The 21,354-nt window shown below is 39.0% G+C and overlaps 1 protein-coding gene across 3 annotated transcripts in view; it reads left to right on the forward strand.

Annotated features, from left to right (window-relative positions):
- The first annotated feature begins 4,166 nt into the window (after positions 1-4,166).
- Positions 4,167-21,354, forward strand: part of PHF14 (PHD finger protein 14) — a 160,888-nt gene continuing 143,700 nt past the window's right edge. For all 3 annotated transcript variants that reach the window (XM_059843854.1, XM_059843863.1, XM_059843874.1), the window contains exons 1-3: positions 4,167-4,307; positions 4,805-4,915; positions 16,842-17,488. In XM_059843854.1, coding sequence (XP_059699837.1) covers position 4,307; positions 4,805-4,915; positions 16,842-17,488 — 759 coding nt within the window. In that variant the 5' untranslated portion in view covers positions 4,167-4,306. The remainder of the gene's footprint in view (positions 4,308-4,804; positions 4,916-16,841; positions 17,489-21,354) is intronic.

Here is a 21,354-nt window from a genome sequence, read left to right on the forward strand (position 1 = left end):
CCTACTTGAGGAAATATTTCACTTTTTTTCTTTGAAAACTCACCAATTTCATTAAACTAAGAATAATTTATTCGAGTGTGACTGTATTTTCTGCTGACTTGCTATTGTGTAAGTCCTTCTAAAATGGTCTTCATTGAGTCACAACAAAGATTCCTTTCTTCTTAAGGCAAAAGTACATGCAGAAGATCTTGTTTTCTCTCCTTTTCCAGCAGCTGAACAACAGCACTGAAATGGAGAGTCAGACACCTACTCTTGCAACAGGCTGCACACTGAGGGCTCAGCCTGAAGACAGCCACTGGAATGCTGAGATAATTCAAAGACCTGATGTGTTTGACATGACCTGAAATACTGAAATATTCCTAGGCATTTTTTAGGTATTATGTTAGTGAGGGAGCTCCCATGACATTTTCATACTAGATATACTATTTTAGCTCTTTACAATTTTCCACTAAAAATTATATTTTGAGATGAATTTTTGTATGTCCTTGAAGGTGCTAAACTGACAACACTTAAAATCTATTTAATGGATATAGCAATGTCAGTACAATGCCCAGCTCCCAGCAGTATGCCAGTAATGCCACATTTCTTCTACCAAAAAGGCAACTGAACATTTCAACATCTGTGGTTTTCTGCTGAGGCTGGCAAAGGCCTTGCAGAAATAAGAAGATCAGACATTCTGAATGTTTCTTTCATTTGGAGCATGAATTCTCCCTTCTTTTTAACTTATTTGGAATAATCTGACTCTACTAGCATCTACAAAGGGGGAATTACCTTTTAATAGTTGTTTTAATAGCCAGAAACTTCCAAAGAATGATGAACAAAATATAAACTGGTAGTTCTACTTAATTTCTGTGCTGTATGTTTTATTTACTTCTAATTACTACATTCAGATGATTTGTTGGTAAGCCCTATCTTTGCAGTGCCCAGAAGGTTAGAGAAACAGTGAGTAAATTTTAGGCACTTCACAGTTCTTTTCATTTTATTGATGTGGGGTTTTTTCATGTTGAGGAATGAGGGCAAGTATGCAAGCTGACTACAGAAGATAACAAAAAGTGTGTCCATGTTATTTTCAGAAATGAAAGTGTGAATATGCCTTTGGAGAGGGAAAAAAGGAGAGGGAAAAAATATTTGGGACAAGAAAAAGTAAGACAGAAGGGCTAAGAGGGCTTGAGTCATGGGACAGAGTACAAAAGAGAAAAGGAGGAAGGAGCAATTGAGGAACGTGAGGTGCTAATGAGGAGCAGGGGCAGGCAGCCATTAATTAACTTCTGTTTGATCACCTATTCCTGCCAGAACTATATCCGTAGAGACTGCAATAATCCTAGCATTGCAGCCTGTCCCAGAGGGCTGAACTGAAAGTCCATGCATCTGCTTTGACATTCTTATTTAAAAGATTCATAAATTCCTCCATTGTTCTACAGGGTGCTCCTCTCCCACTGTCTGTGCTGAAAGCTCTCATTCGTTGAAGTTGTCTGCACTGCTCAGCCTGAGCTTCTCTCTGGGCCAAATTTGGAGGCAGTTCTTTTTACTGTTCCTTCCTGTTATATGTGATTTGGGCTGTCCTGCCACTCGCTGTGTATGGGACAAAAGCAGAGGCTTGTCCATTGGCAGGGAGGAGGTTCAGCAGAACGTGCTGCTGCACAGTACGTTCCATTATCATGGATCTGAAGAGTCTCAACAAAAGGATCTGAGCCCTGCTACTTGTCTTTTAAGACTGAAATAGTGTGGGAAGGGAAATAGTAGGACAGGGATTGCCAGTCAAAAGGCAAAAAAAAAAAAAAAAATACCCAAGGACTGAAAAGCTGGCAACTCCTTATTGAACAGGAAGCTGATCAGAGTTTGGAAGAAAATAGTAGAGTTCATGGGCCAATAGCATATTTGGGTAGGGCTGACAAAACCAGATTCAGGAAAAGAATTCACTTTACAGCCACACTTCCTATGTAGCCAAAGAATTAATGGAGAAAACAGGAGCAGTGTGAACACATCAGCTATGGATGTGGTAAGATGCTACAAAAACCTCAAGAAATTCAAGCACAGAATTAAAACGGAATTCAAACTTACCTTTGGAATTTTCTGTCCTTCCAAAATACTCAAAATCAGAAACACAGAAAATTATTGTTGAAAGCATTTCAGCTGCATAATTACATCATATACTAATAAGACATCTCTGTGCTATATTTAAAAACTTATATACCACCAACAAGCTACCCATCTTTGCAATGCCAGGAGGAGTTTTGGCTCTTGAACATGCAGCGAGCACTATGCTAAATGTAGCCCAGGCTCTGGCCACAGAAATTATACTTGCCAAAGTTTATGTCCCCTCCACTCTTCACCATGATAGGGAAGATGTGTGATAATGTCTTTACAAACAATTCGGTTGGTGAAAGTATAGGTGTTAACATCTTTGAAATGGGTCTTAATGTCTCTACTAACTTCCAGCACAGGTTTGTTACAGAGCCCAGCCAACTTGGCTTCTGGAGTAAGTGGGAGTTTCTGAATTTTGGGCAGCAGGTTTATTACAGAGGCCAGTTTGACTCCTAAAACAGAGAAGTGGGTCAGCACAAACCTGAACTTCTGAACTTTGGGGTAAAATGACAGGTTCAAGGGGGGAATATGTGGTAGGCAGTTGTACCTCTCTAGTACCTCAGCCAATGGGGAAAGGAACAGGACAACACGTGGCCAGGAGTTTGGGATAAAAAGAGGCTGTGCCCTCTGAAACCTCAAGAGAGAAAATCCTGTGGGCTTGTGTGCCCCAGTGGACTCTCTGTCTTTATTTGAATAAAGTTACAGGACTCCTGTGTCTCCTTTATGGACACTGGCTTTTCATAGCGTGATTTTCTGTACAACCACAGAATGAGTTTGGCCCGACATTTATCCATCATTAAACATGTTATAGATGAGTAATGAGGTAGTTGGCTCTCACAATTAAGGGGTGAACATTATACGTATGTTAAGAGAAGTTCTGTAGATGTACAGTTATGTTAATGTAATATGTCTTTCCCCCTTGCATTGTAATCACAGGATGGCTTTGGTAGTAGGGCATTTGTGGAGGGTTGGCTTGTTACTATAGTACTATAGTATTACTATATACATCTGTCCTCCAAGATGTAAGAAAGTGATCTCCACAACTAGACAGCAAGGAAGGAGTCGACTGACAAGACTTTAAGAGGGGCTAGAGGTATAAAAGGCGGAACATCCATTTTCAAGCGCATGTATGTGAGTCACAGGACCCCCCAGTGCTGTAATTTTTCCTTATTTAGTCTTTTTGTTGTATTTTTTGTTGAGGTTTAATGAACCTTTAAAATTTTAAAAAGTGAGCAGTCGTTTCTGACAGATATTTTCCAATTTCAAAGCCCTTACAATCCTGTTGGAAGGTTTTCTGTTTAGTACTATTCTCGATCCTCAAGCTCTTAAAATACCTGTGAGCCAGAGCATCAGTTCCTTTAAAACTTTTGTGCAGGTGGCTCATTTTGGTGGTGTGGTGGGGAGAGGCGAAGGGAACTCTGGAAAGCGTGTACGCAGGGGCCAGGGACAGCCCTGGCAACCAAGGCAAAGCTGGGAGTCCTGCAAAGGCAATGGCCCAGCATTGCTGTCTTTGCTGTCCATCTCTCACCATGAGGTTTTGTGCTTTTGCGCTCCCAGATTCATGTGATGTGGTCAAACAATAATCCCTGTATTGTCATAGAACCACAGAATGGTTTGGGATTAAAGGTACACTGAAGGTCACCTAGCTCCAACCGTGGGCTAAGACACCTTCAAAAAGATCAGGTTGCTCAGTGCCCCATCCAACCTGGCCTTGAACATCTCTTTCCATTTTTTTTCTCTTCCCAATGCAATGGATTGCTGTTCTTCAAAAGTCCATGAATGAGCCTCACAATGCAACAGTGCCCATGGGAGAAACTCAGCTCTTCGAGTAGGGGATAAATGAGAACAGCTTTGTACCGCTTTCTCGTTTCCACACGGGAAAATAGAAAAGCGCTGGAGTGGTTTTTAGAGCTGTTTTTTACAGGCAGTACCCTAAGAATGAGCGGTTCTGCGCTGAGCGTGTGCGACCAGCGCAGGTCACGGCGGCCCCGCCGCAGCCGCCCCGCCAGGCCGCCCAGGGCCGCGGCCCGCGCCGCTCCCCGGCTTCCCCTCGCCGTGCGCACGCGCCCGGGCGGCGCCTGCGCGGCGGGGCGGGCGGCGGGGCGGGCGCGGGTCTGCATCCGGGTCGCCGCCGTGCCCATTGTCTGGGGAAGGGGCCCGGGGCTCGGCGGCGCTGCACCCGAGGGCCCCTGCCCGCCCGCCGTCCACCCGTGCAGGCTTTAGTAAGTGATCCGCAGCGGTTCTGCCGGCCGTGCTCCGCGGGGATGCCGCTGTGCCCGCGGAGCGCCCCCGCCCCTGGGGGAGCGGGCGCATCGCCGTCCCTTGGGCGTCCCACGGTCCCGGCTGCGCGTCCCCCTGCGTCTGGTCCCCGGCGGATCACGCCGAGGCTTGTCCTCCGGGGATGCTGCCTGCTCCGGGGGCGTGTGGCGGCCCCAGCGCCCGCGCAGCCCTCCCGGTGCTGCGGGCAGCCCGCGGTGCGCGGTGCCGGGCGGTCCGGGGCGCCTGCAGGGAGCACCAGCGCTCCGCCGGGAGGGCGGATCCTGCCCGGCCTCACCTGTGGCAGCGGGTGTCCCCCGGACCCCGGCGCGGCTGCATCTGCCGGCTGCTCTCGGGACTGCCCCTGACTGTCACGCCCGTGCTGCCTTTAATTTAAATGCCCTTAGCGATGCTGAGTGCTCTTTATGCCCGCCAGTAACAACTCTGTTTTTTTTCCTTGCAGTGGACCGCAGTTCGAAGAGGAGACAGGTGAAGCCTTTGGCAGCTTCACTGCTGGAAGCTTTAGATTATGATAGCTCTGATGACAGTGATTTTAAAGTTGGAGATGCTTCAGGTAAATATGCTTTCTCATCTCCTCTCTTCAGAATTATCGCATTTTTGATTTATGGTTGCTCATTTAATGTCATATAGGAGGCAGAGTGCTTGTAGTGAGTCTGCTGGGACTTGGAGCCCCTTGAAGGCAGTGACTTGATTGGATAACTGGGAATCGATACTTCAGTTGTGATTATTTTTTTATAACAGAAACCTCATGATTGTCAAGCAAGTTTTGGTAGAAACATTTGAGTAGCTTTTGTGCAGACTGCCTTAACTGTATTTGTTGCTTTTGAGTTCTTCAGTGTAGGGATAATTTTTGGAATAGTCACTGTATTTAGTATTGAAATAAGAATCTAAAGCCTTTTTGTTTTGAACAAGTCTAGATAATAGTTTGTTTTCGACTTACGAACTTGACTTTTTCTCAGGGTTAATTCTACTCGGTGAGTAAGAACCTAAGCAAAAAGATAATCTGTTCTGGCTTTTATTGTTTTTTACAATAGACAAACTTAAGGTGTCCATTCAGATAGAAATATGCAGAAAAGTGCACACATTTCATTCTAGAAGGAAGTCCTTACTACAGAGAGTTGTTTCTTTGCAGTCTTTTCTATATGTGTAGATTCCTATATCTGCAGTGAACATTCACAGAAACTGAAAATAGACAGCATGGCCAAAATGAAATTAGTAAACTCAAGTATATTGGAGGAAAGGGAAGAAGGGATAGGACCATGTTGGTCTGTAAACTGCTCATTAGATGTTCTGTGGTGTATGCTGAGGGAAATTAACAAGAAGATGCAGGATGTACAAGATGTGAGGGAAGCATTATGGCAGCTTATCAAATCACTTGACTTTTTGTTATTTCTCCACTGGGGATGCTGGTGTATGTTTTGTGTGAATGTATAGTGCAAAAATATTCCCCTTTAAAGGCTTATTCTTTAGCATTTGGCAAGTTCCTCTGCATTGATGACCTCTAAAAATTCTTAATAATAATTCACCCAATGTCAGGTTTAAAGTATGCCCTAGTGCTCCTTGTTTGTTTTGGTTTGGGTGGTTGGTTTTGTTCTTCTCAGCACGTCTTCCCCTAGACATAGACATATTTCCCTTGGTTGTTCTGGTGGAGCAGGCTGCAGTGCCTTAAGAGAATAAAACTGATGTCATCACACCAATTTCATTTTAAGACTTTTGGGGGCTTGTTTCGTCTACTCTTTTAATTCTGTTCTGAGGCTTTTTGATCCTTTCTTTTGAATAAGGATATAATTTGCCATAAAAGAAAATTATTCTTAATTGCTAAAGAAAATCTCTGTGTCTTGGAACAATAATGTAGGCAGGATTTAAGGGAAGATGAGGCTTGGAAAGGGAGTATGGGTGATGAACACATGATTCAGAGCAGTATATTAGTTGGTCAAAAGACAGTAATCTATTAAAAGTAATGAATACAGCTTTCTGACTCAACATTTTGTGAGTGCAGAAGATTCATTTGTAATTGCTATCCTTTTTGACTTTAGGACATTGTATATATACTAGAGGGGGCTGGTCAGTATCTAGCCTTGAGTGTATTTCAAATCAATTTCATTTTGAGGAAGTAGAATGGATTTTCCTTTAAATATGCAACACCGAATTGAAACAAGCATATGAAGAAAAAACCAAGTTCTACTAAAAATGTTTTTTTCTAATTGCTGTTTTATGTTGCTATATCTCATGGAGTGTTGTTTTAGCATTTCAAACTTATATCTTTTATTTGTAGGAGAAATTAATGTTCTGTTTAATAACACTTTGAAACAGCAAGATAATTTGACATCTTATACTTTATATGAAGATTATCAGTGTGGAAAATAAATTTGTGAGGGTTTGGAGAAGTTGGGGGATAGAAAGTTACTGCAAATAAGAGTTTCTTACATGTAATAAGTTTAAATGAATAGTTGCAGGAAATCTGAATCAGAGCATCTGTACTGGTTAAAAATGAAGCTGGTATAACATACTTTTAAATTTGTTTACACTTAGTCCATTTCAGTTTGGCTGGAAGAAGTGGTTAAATAAAGGGATTTTCTTACACACACGCATATATACATATGTAGTACTCCCCATGAGCAGTCTGTTGCAAATCAGTATTTAGTATTTGCTTGAATTCAAAATGACATTGTATAGTTTGCTTACAAAAGGAAGTAAGTGTGTCAAAAGTAAGAACAAGTCTGCATTGAGTATGAGCATTAATTATACTATTGTAATTCCATGACATATATTTATGTTTATTTTATTCACAAATGCACATATAAGTGCTTAAAATAACAAAAAAAAATTGAAAATTAGGTTAAAGGATTATTTAAATATGGAGTTAAAAGAATTCTGAAGTTGTTTTCTCCCTGATGACTCTGTTGTGTCCATATATGTGAGCTTTAGGCTCTCCAGTGATATGTACTAGTACATGATACTATGCAAATATATGGGGGCTGAACCCAGAATGCCTAAACTTTTACACACCTTCATTGTTCTGCCAGATTTCTGGGAATATGCAATGCAGTAAGGATTTGAGAAATTGCTATTAAGTGCTTTTAGGAAGCAGCTGGCATTTCTGATTTTTTGTTTTCAGAGTCTTGGCACCTTGGTATATTTTTTCATTATAAAAATATTTCAAATCACCTAACCTGTATTTCCACCAAAAAATCTACAGGCAACGTGGACTCTTACTTTCAGTGTAATTAATTTATTTTCTTTTGGATTTAGGTCATACTAGCAATCAGTTGGTCTTTTCCGCTTAAACTATCTCAACATTTTACCATCTCTTTAGAGAAATTGATTTTAGAACTGTTAAATTCTTGTAAATTTTCCTAATGTAAATAGTTTTCAAGCCTCTGGGATTTTCATTATGTTTATATTGAACAAAGTAATTTTTAATGGCTTCTCTGTTTCCATTAGTGATGCCATATTCTAAAGTACTGTATTCTTCTGGTTTCTGTAAACATCTTGAAAAAATTGTTCCATTAGAAAAAGTGTCATGTGTAATCTTATTGTGGGATCAATCAAAAGAACTGTCCCTTTGGAGTCAAGAGTGTACAAACATGTGACTTGAAATGATGGTGCTGAAATATACTCAAAGCTTTTAATAGTATCTTTTACAATGCATGTCAGTTATTTCAAGTTTTAAGTTAACTAAAGCATGCTTTGGGAAGTACTTTTTTTCTTTTTTTTTTTTCTGCATTGGGAGCAGCTGGAGATACACTGATGTCAGAAATCAGAGTACCGGTTTAGAGTAATTCCCAGCAGGATTCCAAAGCAAGAATTTACCACTTTTCTTTTCTCTCATTGGTGAATTGAGTCAGTTTTGTCAGCACATATACTGAAATTTAAATCATATAGAGGAATGTAGTGATCCCTGAGCATCAATCATGTGTGAATTCAAGGACTGGTTCCTATTGCAGTGTAGCTGAGAAGAAAATAACTAAATGTTGCCTGTGAAGAACTCAATCCTGTCACTACTTCTGCTACTAGTCTTGTTCACTCAAATTTTTACATACTTTTTTTTCTTTTCGGTGTTGAGTGTGAAGCCTGACATGCATATTTATTATGTACTTTTCTTGCAGTTGAAGTCAGTGGAAGATCTGTTTTTAAAACAAGAAATGATCTACATAAATGCATATATTATCTATTAAAAAAACCTGTGTCTCAATGTAGAAATAAAAAGTTGGAAATATCATTATCTTTATGTAACTTGTTTACTCTTAGCACAATGGAGATTACATTTTTGCTTTCCTATACAGAATATTGTAATATAAAGAAGTGATTGTGAAGGATTGAAATACTGTAGTGTTTAACAGTACTGAAATCTTGATGAAGAAACAAATATATTTGGTTATTTAGACTAAATTTAAATGTTAAGCAAGAGTAAAGTTGCAAGGTGTTTCAGTAGACAGTGAAAGTAAAAGAAAATATTGGCTAGTTAATCACTAGTAAATGATGATGTATTTCTATATTAATGTGTAGTTCCTGAGACTGGAATTCACAAGAGTTTTTTCTAATTGAGGAAATGGACAATATCAGCAGTATGTTCTTTTGGAGTATCTTCATCCCAAGTAAAACTTTTGTCTGTACCGATGTCTACCACTCTAAGTAAAACTTTGGAGTCACTGACAAGATTTTCAGCTTCCATTTCCATTGTAAACCCTGGGATTTCTATTATTCCAGGTGCTTGCTGTCAAGCAATTAGTAGGACACCCAATTTCATCAGTGTTCTAACCTTGTAAATGAGGTGCTTCCTAATGACTTAAGTCAAAATTGGCAATCTGTAGTTTTGAGTGGTTTTGCAACTTGCATAGACATCTACTGAATGCCATATGATGTAATTATTGCTACTGTAAAAGTGAGGAAGCTGCTTACTAAATCACTTTCCTTTGTTCCCTTTCCATAATGTTTTCTATAAAACTAAGCACTTTTTTTCTGAGATGTGTTATTGTGGATCAGTGGTCAGTTTCAACTCCTGCTCTGCCCAGTCTCCATCTGCAGTTAATACATATTGGATACTTTTTTTCAAAACATTATTTGAGAAGAAAGTTGCTCTCTGTAGCATCTTAATCTATATTGGTTTGGTTTTGTGTGTTTTTAATCATGTTAGTTTGGACAGTTCAATTTTTTTAACTGCCAGCACTGGTGATGTTGTATTGCTGGTAGTCTACCAGTGTTTAATCATCACATGCAGCAAAATAGCATAGAAAGCCAGGGGTATATATCTAACTGGTGTGTTGGATTCTTTTTCTTGGAATTATGTTGCAAGTGAGGTATTAAGCCTTTAGTTCTTGCTTATAGTTTTATTGATTGTAGCATAATGAACCTCTGTGTCTAATAGTCAAATGTAGTCACAATTTTACCAGTTATACAACTCTGCCTTTGGTAATTGAAAAAATTCTTATTTTCCATACATGACCTAGGTTTTCCTGCCTCTTTTTTTACATCCAGTTATTAATATTGTAGCTTTCTAGTTAGTTTAAGCATTTTCTTAAGGTATTATGAAGTCTTTATGATATCTAGATCAGATATGTAGGAAATACAGCTGCTTTTGCATGGTTGGTATAGCACCTGTGCCAAGGATATTTTGTGGTACTGGAGCTGCTTTTCTGTAAGGAAATTTATGGCCAGAGGCTGTTGACAAACACTTTCAGTAGTGCTCTCCACATTTCCTGTCCATCAGGGTGCAGGTATCCTGGGTGAGGGATTGTACCTGGTGCTTGACATGGTGTTTTAGCTGAGATCACTAGGTAATTTCACATGATCTTGTCAAAGGCTAGTTGTTTGCCTTGTGGTGGGGGGAAAAAGAGGGTAAAGGACCAATAGATAAGATGGTGGTGTGACATTAACTTCGCCTGCATCCTGGTTTTTGTTACTGCTCTCAAAAAGAGGGTATAAGGCCACTGTAGGCTATTTGTCGCTTGATAGCTAGATTATTATTGAATAATATTATTTAGCAGTGATAACTTGATAGTTGCTTTCTGTGTTGCATGCTCAGCTTTTCAGTGTTCCAGGATCCTTGATTATATTCGTTGTAGGTAGCTTTGAGCACTTGGGAAATACTCAACCAGATAGGATTTGGTGCCACTAAAGGAACTTTCTAAAATGATTCCAAATGCTTCTTGTCTACTATTTGGAATTTGTTAAGTTTTGTTAGTGGAAGGCCAAGTCCAAAATTGAGTCCATGGTTGCCTTTAACTAGCTTATTCTTTAGAGTTCACTTAAAACAATCAATAAAGTTGTTTTTCAAAGAGCTGCTTATTAAGCTAAATACTGCATTGAAGAACCAGACTGTCTTCTCTGAGTGGTTGGCCAGGTACTTTTGGAATGCAGCATTTGCTCTCTGTATACATTAATTTTCTTAGAATGTTGACAAAACACCTGGAAATTGTGGGGTGTCATATTTAAAATTGTAAAAAGGTCCTGCAAAAAAACCCCTGGGGGGATTGTTTTTTAGTTGACTCATGTAATGATTTCAGTAGGTTTACCCTGAAGTCTTGTGCCTCATACATGTTATATACAAGACTCCACAGCTAAGTGGAGTGTTTCTTTATTACACTTTTTTTTTTTTGTAGGTTAGTTCTGTAGCATCATATTCTGTTCTTTTTGGAATTATCCTCTTTAGATTTGAGTGCCACCTGCTGTTGTGCTTAGTAGAGCCAAAGATACAAGGTATAGAGGAATAAATGATGTCTTTCTCCCTACTGTTATCTCTTCTATTTGTCCTCAGTGGAACTCTGTATTCTTCACTATTTGATGGTGTATCTAGCCCCATCTTTCACTTAGAGTAGCTTTACTTCTCTCCTATAGGGAATGACATGATATGGTTGCCAATTTGAAAGAGCCATTCTTTAAGCATTTCTTTCAAGGAGAAAATTGTATACTGCAGCCTCTTCCTCAGTAAAAGTGCAGCTGACAGAAGAAGACCTGCAAAAATTGCTGTTATCACAGAATAGCTCTTTCTAGAAAAGCACCTATCACAGTGGATGCATTCAGATCAAGGAGAGATATCTCTTACTATAGATATCTCTGGTGTGTTTATGAATGTATAAAGGAGAGAAGAAAGCAAAATGTGCAGGCAGAAGGCAAGAGAAATTGAAGGAGAGAAGTGAGTGGAAATAGAGCTTATTTGCTCTCTGGTTTAAATTTTTGCATTGTGTATTGTTGATGTACATGAATCAATGTTAGTAAATTAGAGTGCTGTTAGAGGTCAAACTATACCAAGACTATTCCCTCAAAAACAAAATGATAGCTTAAATTGGCAAGAAGTCTAAGACTATTTAGAAATGCATCAGCACAGTTAAAGCATCAAAACAAATGTCTGTCATAGATTTACAGTGGGGAAATAATGAAAGCTAAGTTAAAAATTTTAGTTAATTTTAACATGACAAAATCTTGTATTACCTTATTTACAGTAAGACAAATAGTGCACATAGGTACTTGGCACCTGTGAAATGAGATACAAACATGAGATTGTATGCTCAAAGCAAACAATCTGTGATATGTCCAGTATGAGAGTATAGCTTTAGGAGTTACTTTTAAAATGTGTATGGAACTGGCAAGTATCATAGAATTCTAGAAATATGTACTCTGGAAAAGACCTTTTAAGGTAGAGTCCAACCATTATCCTAGCACAGCCAAGCCCCCAACTAAATCATGTCCCTAAGTGCCACATCTACACATCTTTTAATTATTTCCAGGGTAGTGACTCAGCTACTTCCCTGAAGAGCAGCCTTTTCTGTGAAGTTTTTCCTAATACCCAACCTAATCCATCCTGTTGCAACTTGAAGCTGTTTCATCTTGTTCCATCACTTGTTTGGACAACATGGAAGGAAAGACTGACCCACCCCTTGCTATGCCCTCCATTCAGGCGGTTGTAGAGAGTGATAAGGTCTTTCAAAAACCTCCTTTTTGCCAGATTCTGCTCCAGACCTTTCACCAGCTCCACTGTCCTTCTCTGGACACACTCCAGCATGTCAGTGTCTTTCTTGAAGTGAGGAGCTCAGAACTGGACACGGGATTTGAGGTGTGGCCTCACCAGTCTGAGTAAAGGGGGACAGCAGCTGCCCTGGTCCAACTGGCTTCACTATTGCTGGTACAGACTTGGTTGCCACTGGCCTTCTTGGCCACTTGGGCATGTGCTGGGTCTTGTTCAGCCAAATGTCAGCCAGCACCCCCTACGCTTTTCCACTGAGCAGCTTTCCAGCTCCTCTGCCCCAGTCTGTTATGCTCTATCATCTTGATGGCATTCAAGATGATCTGCTTCCATGACCTTCCAGGGTCAGGCTGGCAGGACTGACTGGAGTTCCCTGGATACTCCTTCTGACCCTCCTTGCAGATGGGTATCACTTTTTTTTTTAAAAAAAACTTCCAATCATGTGGCACCTCCCTGGTTAGCCAGGATTGCTGGTAAATGATTTAATGTTGCTCTTTTGGGCCCACAGATGTGTGTGCATCTGAGAGATGTAGCAGATCACTTACCATTTCCCCTTGGATTATGTGCTTCATTGTGCTCCCTGTGTCTGTCTTCTAGTTTAGGGGGATGGATATGCAGAGAACAATGGGTATTGCTGTTAAAGACTGAGGCAAAGAAGGCATTAAGTACCTCAGCCTTTTCCTCACCCTTTTGCACTGTTTCCTTCCTCATTCAGTAAAGGGCAGTGATTGTCTTCAGCCTTCATTTTGTTGATTATGTATTTATTATCTTTTATGGCAGTAGTCAGATTAAGTTCTAATTGGTCTTTGGCCCTTCTAATTTTTTCCCCTGAAAAAAAATTTTCTCTCTCACATCATTCCTGTAGTCCTATTGAGTTGCCTGCCCCTTCTTCCAAAAGAGCCAAATTCTTGTTCTTCTGAGTTCCAGTCAAAGCTCTCAGCTCTCTGTTCAGGCACATCAGTCTTCCTCACTGCTGGCTTGTCTTTCAGCACATAGGGATGGCTTGCTCCTGTGCTTTTAAGATGTCCTTGAAGAATGTCCAGCCTTCCTGGACTGCCCCCCACGAGACTATGCTGACCAAACCTCTCAACAGGGCATCATCTCTCTGAAAGTCCAGGACAGAAGTTCTGCTTTTCTGAGAATTGAAAATTATCATTTCAAGTTTGCTCTGCCCAGAACACCCTCCGGTCATCACATCACCCACAAGGCCTTCTCTGATCACAAGTTACAGGTCCAGTAGGCCACTTCATTGTCTGTGTCAGGCAGTTACCTTCCACACGCTCCAGGAACATTCTGGACCAGTTCCTGTCTGCTGTATTGTGTTTTCAGCAGACAGCTGGTAACTTGAAGTCCGCTGTGAGAATGAGGGCTAGTGGTTGTGAGACTATGGACTGTTTATAGACTATTTCATTTTCCTCTTCATCCTGGTTGGGTGGTCTTCAGTATTGCCTTGTTGGACTTTTCTGAGTCTTGCCCTTAAACAACCATATTGTCCTTACACCCTAGACAATCAAAACACTCCCTAGCATATGGGGCTACCCCACCAGCTCTCCTTCCTTGCCTGTTCCTTCTGAAGGGTTTGTAGCCATCCAGTGCAGCAGTCTGGCTGTCTGTGTTATCTCATGTCTACATGCGTGGCAGCTATGTCATACTTTTACTGCTGCTCAGTGGCTTTTTGTTTGTTGTTTGTGCTGAGTATGTTGGTGTAGAGGCACTTCAGCTGGGCTATTGATCTCTTCAGCTTTTTGGGGGAACAAGCCCTAAGTCTTACTGTGACCATTTTCAGTCACATCTATGTTTTCTAAAACATAATAACCCTTGAGTCTTTACTGCTGGAGGGATCTCCATTCCCTACCTCCACTGAGGTGACAGACCATGCTAGACCTTTATAGCATGTTGTCCCCCAAACAGTGGTGTGCTGTCCCCAGGCATATCTTGAGGGAACTTGGGCTTATTCCTTTCCCCCTTCAAATCTAATGTAGTCTTTCAGTGAGCCCTTCTAACTTCTATGCAAGGATCCTTTTCCCCCGTTTGTATCTGGTGTGCCCTGTCTGTTGCCAGCAAGCCTGGTATCCTATAAACTAACCCATGATCAAAAAAACATTAAATATGATCTGAGTCAACCCCATGCTCTGATCAGAAACTTACTTCACTGACCAGATTGTTTAAAGCCCCATCCCACCTGTCCTTGAATCTTTTCAATGATGGGACACCTAGAACTTCCCTGGACAACCTGTTCCAGTGTCTCACCATGCTCATTGAAAAGTTTCTTGTGTCCAATCTAAACCCTACCCTCTTTCAGCTTAAAACTGGTTCCCCTGTTACTGTCACCACAGGCCTTAGTAAAAAATCTCTCTTATAAGCTCTGTTCTCCCTGGAGCCTTCTCTTCTCCAAGCTGAACCACCCCAACTTTTTGAGCCTGTCTTCATGGAGTGTTGTAGTCTTCTCACCATTTTTGTGGCCTTTCTGTGGAGGTGCTCCCTCTTAACGAGGAAAGGCTGAGAGAACTAGGCCTGTTCATCCTTGAGAAGACATGACTGAGAGGGGACCTCATCCATGTCTATCAGTCTCTGAAAGGAGGGTGTTGAGGGTTGACCAGGCTCTTTTCAGTGCCAAGCAATAGGACAAGAGGCAATGGGCAGAAACTGATCCACAGGAAGTTCCACTTGAATCTGAAGAAAAACTTCTTTAGTGTGCAGGTGGCTGAGCACTGGGCAGATTGTCCAGAGATGTGCAGTCTTCCTCAGTGGAGATACTCAGGAACTGTCTATATGCAATCCTGGGCAGTGTGCCCTGGGATGACCCATTGTGGTCCCTTCCAGCCTTACTCATCCTCTGATTCTGTAGCCAAACAAATTATTGTAACTTAAAAACAATTATTTTGGATTGCCTGTTAGTTAATACTGGTTTCATTTCTTGTGTATGCCTGATTCATGTTCTACTCTTTCAAAACTGCAGTTAATTATCTTGTACTTTGATTACTACAATTAAGGCTAATAGGTGTGGAGAAATGACTGAACTATGTTTTTCTCAAAGACTGTAAAAAAGCCTTGTGTTTAAGAGTGAACTTAGATTCGTTTCTAGATCTCTAAATGTTAGAACATATGTTGGAAACTCCTAGTTTTTATTATTAGCTTGTAAGGTGATGGCTTGTAGTTTTGATGTCCTAATCGGTAATAGTAGCTCTTAGGGCTTTTTTTTTTTTTTTTGTCAATAGTTATATAATGTCCTCACTGAACACTTCCACATGCAGGTATATGCAGAAGAAGGCAAAACTGACCATTATATTGAAGTAATAACTGGCTAATCAAACATTGGCAATGTTCTCTGGGGTGGAAAAAAAATGCTATAGGAAATGGCACACTGTGCACACCTACCTCAGTGTCTGTTTATTTGGATTTATACAGAGCTGAGTGTACAGAGAAATTCTCTGTGTAAGGTGATACTGAGTGGTGGAGATTATTGGGTTGTAACTAAAGAAATTTAGTTGTTTTTTTTTTCTTTTTGAATTTGTGCGTTTTCCATCTATGCATCTGTATGACAGTGGATCAAGAACTTGGTGCTGGCTTTGAGCAAACTGAAAACTGTAGCCACTGCCTAATAGATCTCTGCATTGGATCAAGAAACTATATTTTCTTTTAAATAAAAAAAAATATTTTCTGAGTTTTCCTTCATTAAAACAATACTTTGAATAAAAAGCAGTAGATTCATATAAGATGAGAGGTAGCAAGGTGGATGCTGTTTATAAAGTTTAACAAGTTCACGTGTAATTTTTCATTATTTTGTACACATGCTTTATAGTAAACATATCTCTTTTTTATATAAAAGTTTTTCACTCTTGTTTTCTGTTCATGTTGGCATGATGAAATGGCATTAATGAAATGGTGAGTACATGCAGAATAGTACTGTATGAGTAGTGTAAGGTTAATGCATTGTAGTGCAGCTGCAATCCTGAGTGAGGCATAGTTTATGTGGGATTAATAAGTGAACTAACCTTAAAAATTAAAAGAGCCCTCAAACCCAGAAAAATAAAGATGTATTAAAAATGAAGGTGTGGGATTATCCATATTATTATTAGAACTAGCTATGTTAATTCTTCATTTTGTAATTTCAAACCTCTTCTGTTGGATAGCTATTTTATTTTGAAGATGTATAAAACACCTCCAGAAGTTAAAAACTGGAATGCTCTTTCTTTAAGATGTGACTTCACATGGAAATTACTGTGCTACTGCTTTTTGTTAATATGAGCTACAGTTCAAAGGAACATACAATGCTCATTTAATAAGTTCTACCATCTTTTTTTTTTTTGCATCTTAAAATGCACACATGTTTGACAGATTCTCAACATAGCACTCGAAATAGCAATATTTGGACATCAGCTGAAAAAATAGGTGGAATACCTTATGAGGGAGGAACATGCATCATTCTTTTGTTTAACAACTTGCTTCAAGAGATTTTATTTTTTGGGGGTTCATTTGTGTCGGAACTTTTTTTAAATTTTCATATGCTCAACAGATTCTGAAGGAAGTGGTCATGGGAGTGAAGATGCATCTAAGGACAGTGGTGAAGGTTCCTGTACTGAATCAGAAGAAAATATCTTGGAGGAGGAACCGGCAGAAGAGAAAGTAGAAGAGCAACAGCCGAAAGCCTCCACTGAAGAAGTGCCAGCAACAGACAAAGAGGTAATTAAAACTGAAAAGAAAGAGCAGGAAGATGAAGAAGAAAAGCCAAAAAAGAAGAAAGAGAAGGAGAAAGCAGCTGAACCTGATGCTGTGGCTGATGAGCAAACAAATGAACCAAAAAAATGGAATTTGCGCAGGAACCGACCACTGCTGGATTTTGTATCGATGGAAGAGCTGAATGATATGGATGACTACGACAGCGAAGATGACAATGACTGGCGGCCTACTGCTGAGAAAAGGAAAGGAAAGAATGCACTGAAAAAAGAGGGGAGTGATGGAGATAATGAAGATGATGAAGATGACGGGAGTGGAAGTGATGAGGATGACAATGATGAGGAAGCTAATGAGGAAGATAATAGCAGCACGGCTAGCGATGGAGGATCCAAGAAGAAGAAGAGTAAAGTTCTTAACAGGAATAATGCAGATGATGAGGAATTGACAAATGATAGCCTGGCTCTTTCACAAAGCAAGAGTAATGAGGTAGTGCAACCAACTTTCTATAATATATCTGTTGACAAATGGAAGCTACTCCCCAGTAGCTATTCTGTTAATATTAAAAGTTAAACTTGATTAGCTGGACTTGTGTTCACACAATAATAAGTGACTAATAAGTGAAACAGGAAAGATTATGCTAAATAGGCACTGCATATTAAATAATCTTGTTTGGACCATTTGACCAATCTAATGCCACTAAAGTCAATAGTGGGACTTCTCTTGGCTTTACAGAGATTGGATTAGTACTAAAACAAATAGGAGGTCCAGTATGCAAACCAACATATGTTAGCAAGAATTCTAGTTCTGTTTTAGTAAAAATGTTGTCTATGAAAGTTAAAAGCATCTGTGACATAATCATAAAATAGATGAATGAGGCAATATTCTTTGAGACAAACATCAAAGTCTGAACAAAGTTCACTTATGGAAGAATGCGTGCTAGGTTTAAAAACAAATAGAATAATTATGATAATTTTTGTTGGATTTGCTTATAATAGTCACAAATGAACTAATTTCTTACCATACTAAAAGCATTTGGGTACTAGGATTATTATATTAAATATCTTCTGATTGCAGAATATGAATATTATATATATAAGTGTTTAATAAAGTAACCTTTTTTCCCCTATGCACAATTACAGTTGCCTTGAGGATTGTGCCTGTGGAAAAATTAAGATACCAGGTTGCCAATGTGGCTGACTTCATGTTCTGCAATAGCAAAATTCTGAACAAAATAAAAAGAATTGCTACAAAATCTATATTCAGTTTTCGGGATATAATCACCATGTCAACATAACATTTGAGAAATGGTAGTGATATGATATTATTATAAGTTCTGCTGTTCCCTTTAAACTTTGTTTTAATGTGTAAAATGACAGGGAACTAAACAGTATTTGGATTTGGTCCATTTTTGATAATTTGATAGGTATTATATATATATTTATATTTATATATTATTGCAAGTGAGCTGTGCTTTTTTAGCTACTAGTAATAATTGGGATTGAAAAAAAAAAAAAACATGATTTGTTTGATTTTTTTTTTTTCTTTTTTAAACTTTTTGTATAGGCATCTTCTTTCCTTACCAGGCTCTGTGATTCTAGTACTCTTACCTGCATTTTCTTGGCTCAGGAGCTGAAAGTACTCTACCAATACTAATGATCAGAACAGAGAGAGGCAGTTTTCTTTCAGAGTTGCTTCCCATATCAAAATGGAGATGTGCAGCTGCATTCTTAGTGATATATTCTGCAGTTTTATTTCCATTGGCTTGGAAAAACAGACCTGTTTCAGAAACCAGAGGTTTCTCTGATGTATCTTCTTTGAAGCTTCTTAGTATGCATATATTATATTCTGTTCATGCCTTAGATTTAGAACAGTGATCAGAATGTAAAATCAAAATTGAAAATTTGAAGTTCAGATTATAATTTTGTACCTGATAATTTATCTTTTTTGCATGTGAATTGCTGTACTGTGTATGACTAGGTCTTTATCAAGAAGTTTTGCAAAGGTATCTGTAGACTGAACTATAGACTGCAAGGTTCAGATTTCTGATACTCAAAATACTGTATTGTAACAGTATGCTCTCCACTGCTACAGTATTTTAAATTAGTAAAAAACGGAAAAAGAGTAAAAAAAATCTTGTCTAGCAGATACATCTGTCATAATCTCATCACACTGCAGAAGCTGAGTTCTTAGAAAACTGAGTTCTTAGATGTTCAAATCCATAATTTAGGAAAGAATGTCCTAAGGTAGTTAGTTCTGAACATACTGTAGTGTCCTTTATATGCATTCTTCCTTTCTTTCCTTTGCTTATTTTTGGAGGATGGAAACTGGGGAGGGTATTGGGGAGGGGTTTTTCAGTTCTTGTTTTCCTGATGTTTTTATTTGTTTACATATTACAAAAGTATTTTGAGATCTGCATATGCATTATTTTAATATGTGCTGTAATTAAATACTACACACTTTTCTATTGTATTATGCACAGAATACAAACTTAGCTTTCTTTCCTGAGGTCAAGCATCATTAGTAGGTAAATGGTGCTTTTCTGTTTTTATAATTATTACCACTTCATAGGACTCTTCTATTCTCAGTGTGGTGGTGCATGTGTTTTTAATTTTTTTCCCTGCGAAGTTAAAAGCCTGTGGGCACATAGCTTGAAATGCTCACTTTCTTCGTTAATACCACAGAAATGGGAGTTACATAGTGATCCAGCTGAAATAATTTTTCCCACTTCAGTAGGGAACAGGACTTGCTCAGAAGTTGCAGCAGTTACTGTTATATCTAAAAGTTTCCATGTTTTGGATGAGTCTCTCGGGTGCTTACATATGTAGACTAAAAGCAGAGGAGAGCAGCACACTTTCCAGATCACTCCCTCTCCGTGCCTGCATAAAAAAATAAGTTGCTCAGCTGCTTTGTTTGATCTGGTAGCTGTCTTCACTGAGGTGAACCTTAATGGTTGGGGATCCTAACATTAGAACAAAAATTTGATGCCCTTTCATCATTGCTTGTTTGTTTGGGTTTTTTGGTCCATGTTTGCATATGTTGTCACTGCCTATACAGCTAGTGTTATTTCAGTGTTTTTACAATGTTTTACTGTTTCTTAATTTAAAGTAATACTTTGGTTTTCATTTTTTTTTCTTTTTTTAAATTACCAGACCTTGGGCTTCTATAACAGTAGAGATTATCAGTGTCTCTTTAACTTCTCTCAGTGAAGCCAAATAACAGTTTAAATCAAAGGTACTGTCAGGAAAAGCTGATCTGAGTTGTGACATGCATCAGAGAAATCTGTTCCATAGCACAGTTAATCTGCCAAAGTTAGGGGGCACCCACTGCCATTTTCCCATCTGTGATGTGAATGGTAAGCTAAGCATGGGTATTTTGAGTAATGATGGGCTGCAGTAATGTCCAGGTTTATTTATTTCCTCAAAATGCTTTGTCCTAAGAGGATGTTGGAAGAGATGCTCCATCAGTCTGAGCTCAATATCAGAGAATCTTCTGTTTTTCACAATTAGTTGCCTTTCTGCAACATGACTGCAACTAAGCAATGTGACTCTGTGAATATTCTTTTCTACTTATACCTGAGCTCCTGTTCCCTTAGGCATAGTATTCGTGCTGTATTTTATAAATTACAAGTTGGAAATAGAAAAAATGTTTGAGAAGGCTTCTTTCACCCTGTTTGTTTTTTTTTGTTTTTGAGTGCTATAGCAGTTTTGGAATATTTTCACACATTTTGAATGGTACCATTAAACTCAGCCTCTGCTTTGAAACTATTGCTGTTTCGTTGTACCACAGTGGTTATTTTTCACTATTGTGCTTATTTTCCTCATATGTGCTTATACTTCCTCATATGTCTTCATACTAACAATAAAGGTAGTTCAAGCTCAAGTATAAAAATAAATGAAAATGTATTGAGGCCATGAAACTGCCGAAGAGACAGTGGCCCTGTCTCACAATGGTAATAGTAAGAAGAAAACATTTATTAAGAAAACTAGATTTACATATAACTTTGGTTTATGAAGCACTTCTCTGTGTTTTCTTAGAAAAATTCCCCATGAAAACCCACAATCTGTTTAAGAACTGTGGTTCATATTGTAGGTTGCTAGAACAGGGCAAATCCTTACTCCTGTATATAATTGGAAGAACATATAGTTTTAATAAATTGTATGGTTTTGCACAGATGTGCATAAATTTGCATTAGAACAAAACCATACAGTGTTAATAATTTCTTCTACTTTTGTAAATGAAAACTTGGCAGGCTTGCATTAGCTGTGTATTCTTGGATTTTTCAGAGCCATGTGATTTTTTAAATTTTAAAAAGATGAAGCAACTTTTCTGAATGTTGGAACATTTGAAAGTCA

This window comes from Haemorhous mexicanus, chromosome 1 (genome assembly GCF_027477595.1).
Source record: "Haemorhous mexicanus isolate bHaeMex1 chromosome 1, bHaeMex1.pri, whole genome shotgun sequence".
NCBI lineage: Eukaryota > Metazoa > Chordata > Aves > Passeriformes > Fringillidae > Haemorhous > Haemorhous mexicanus.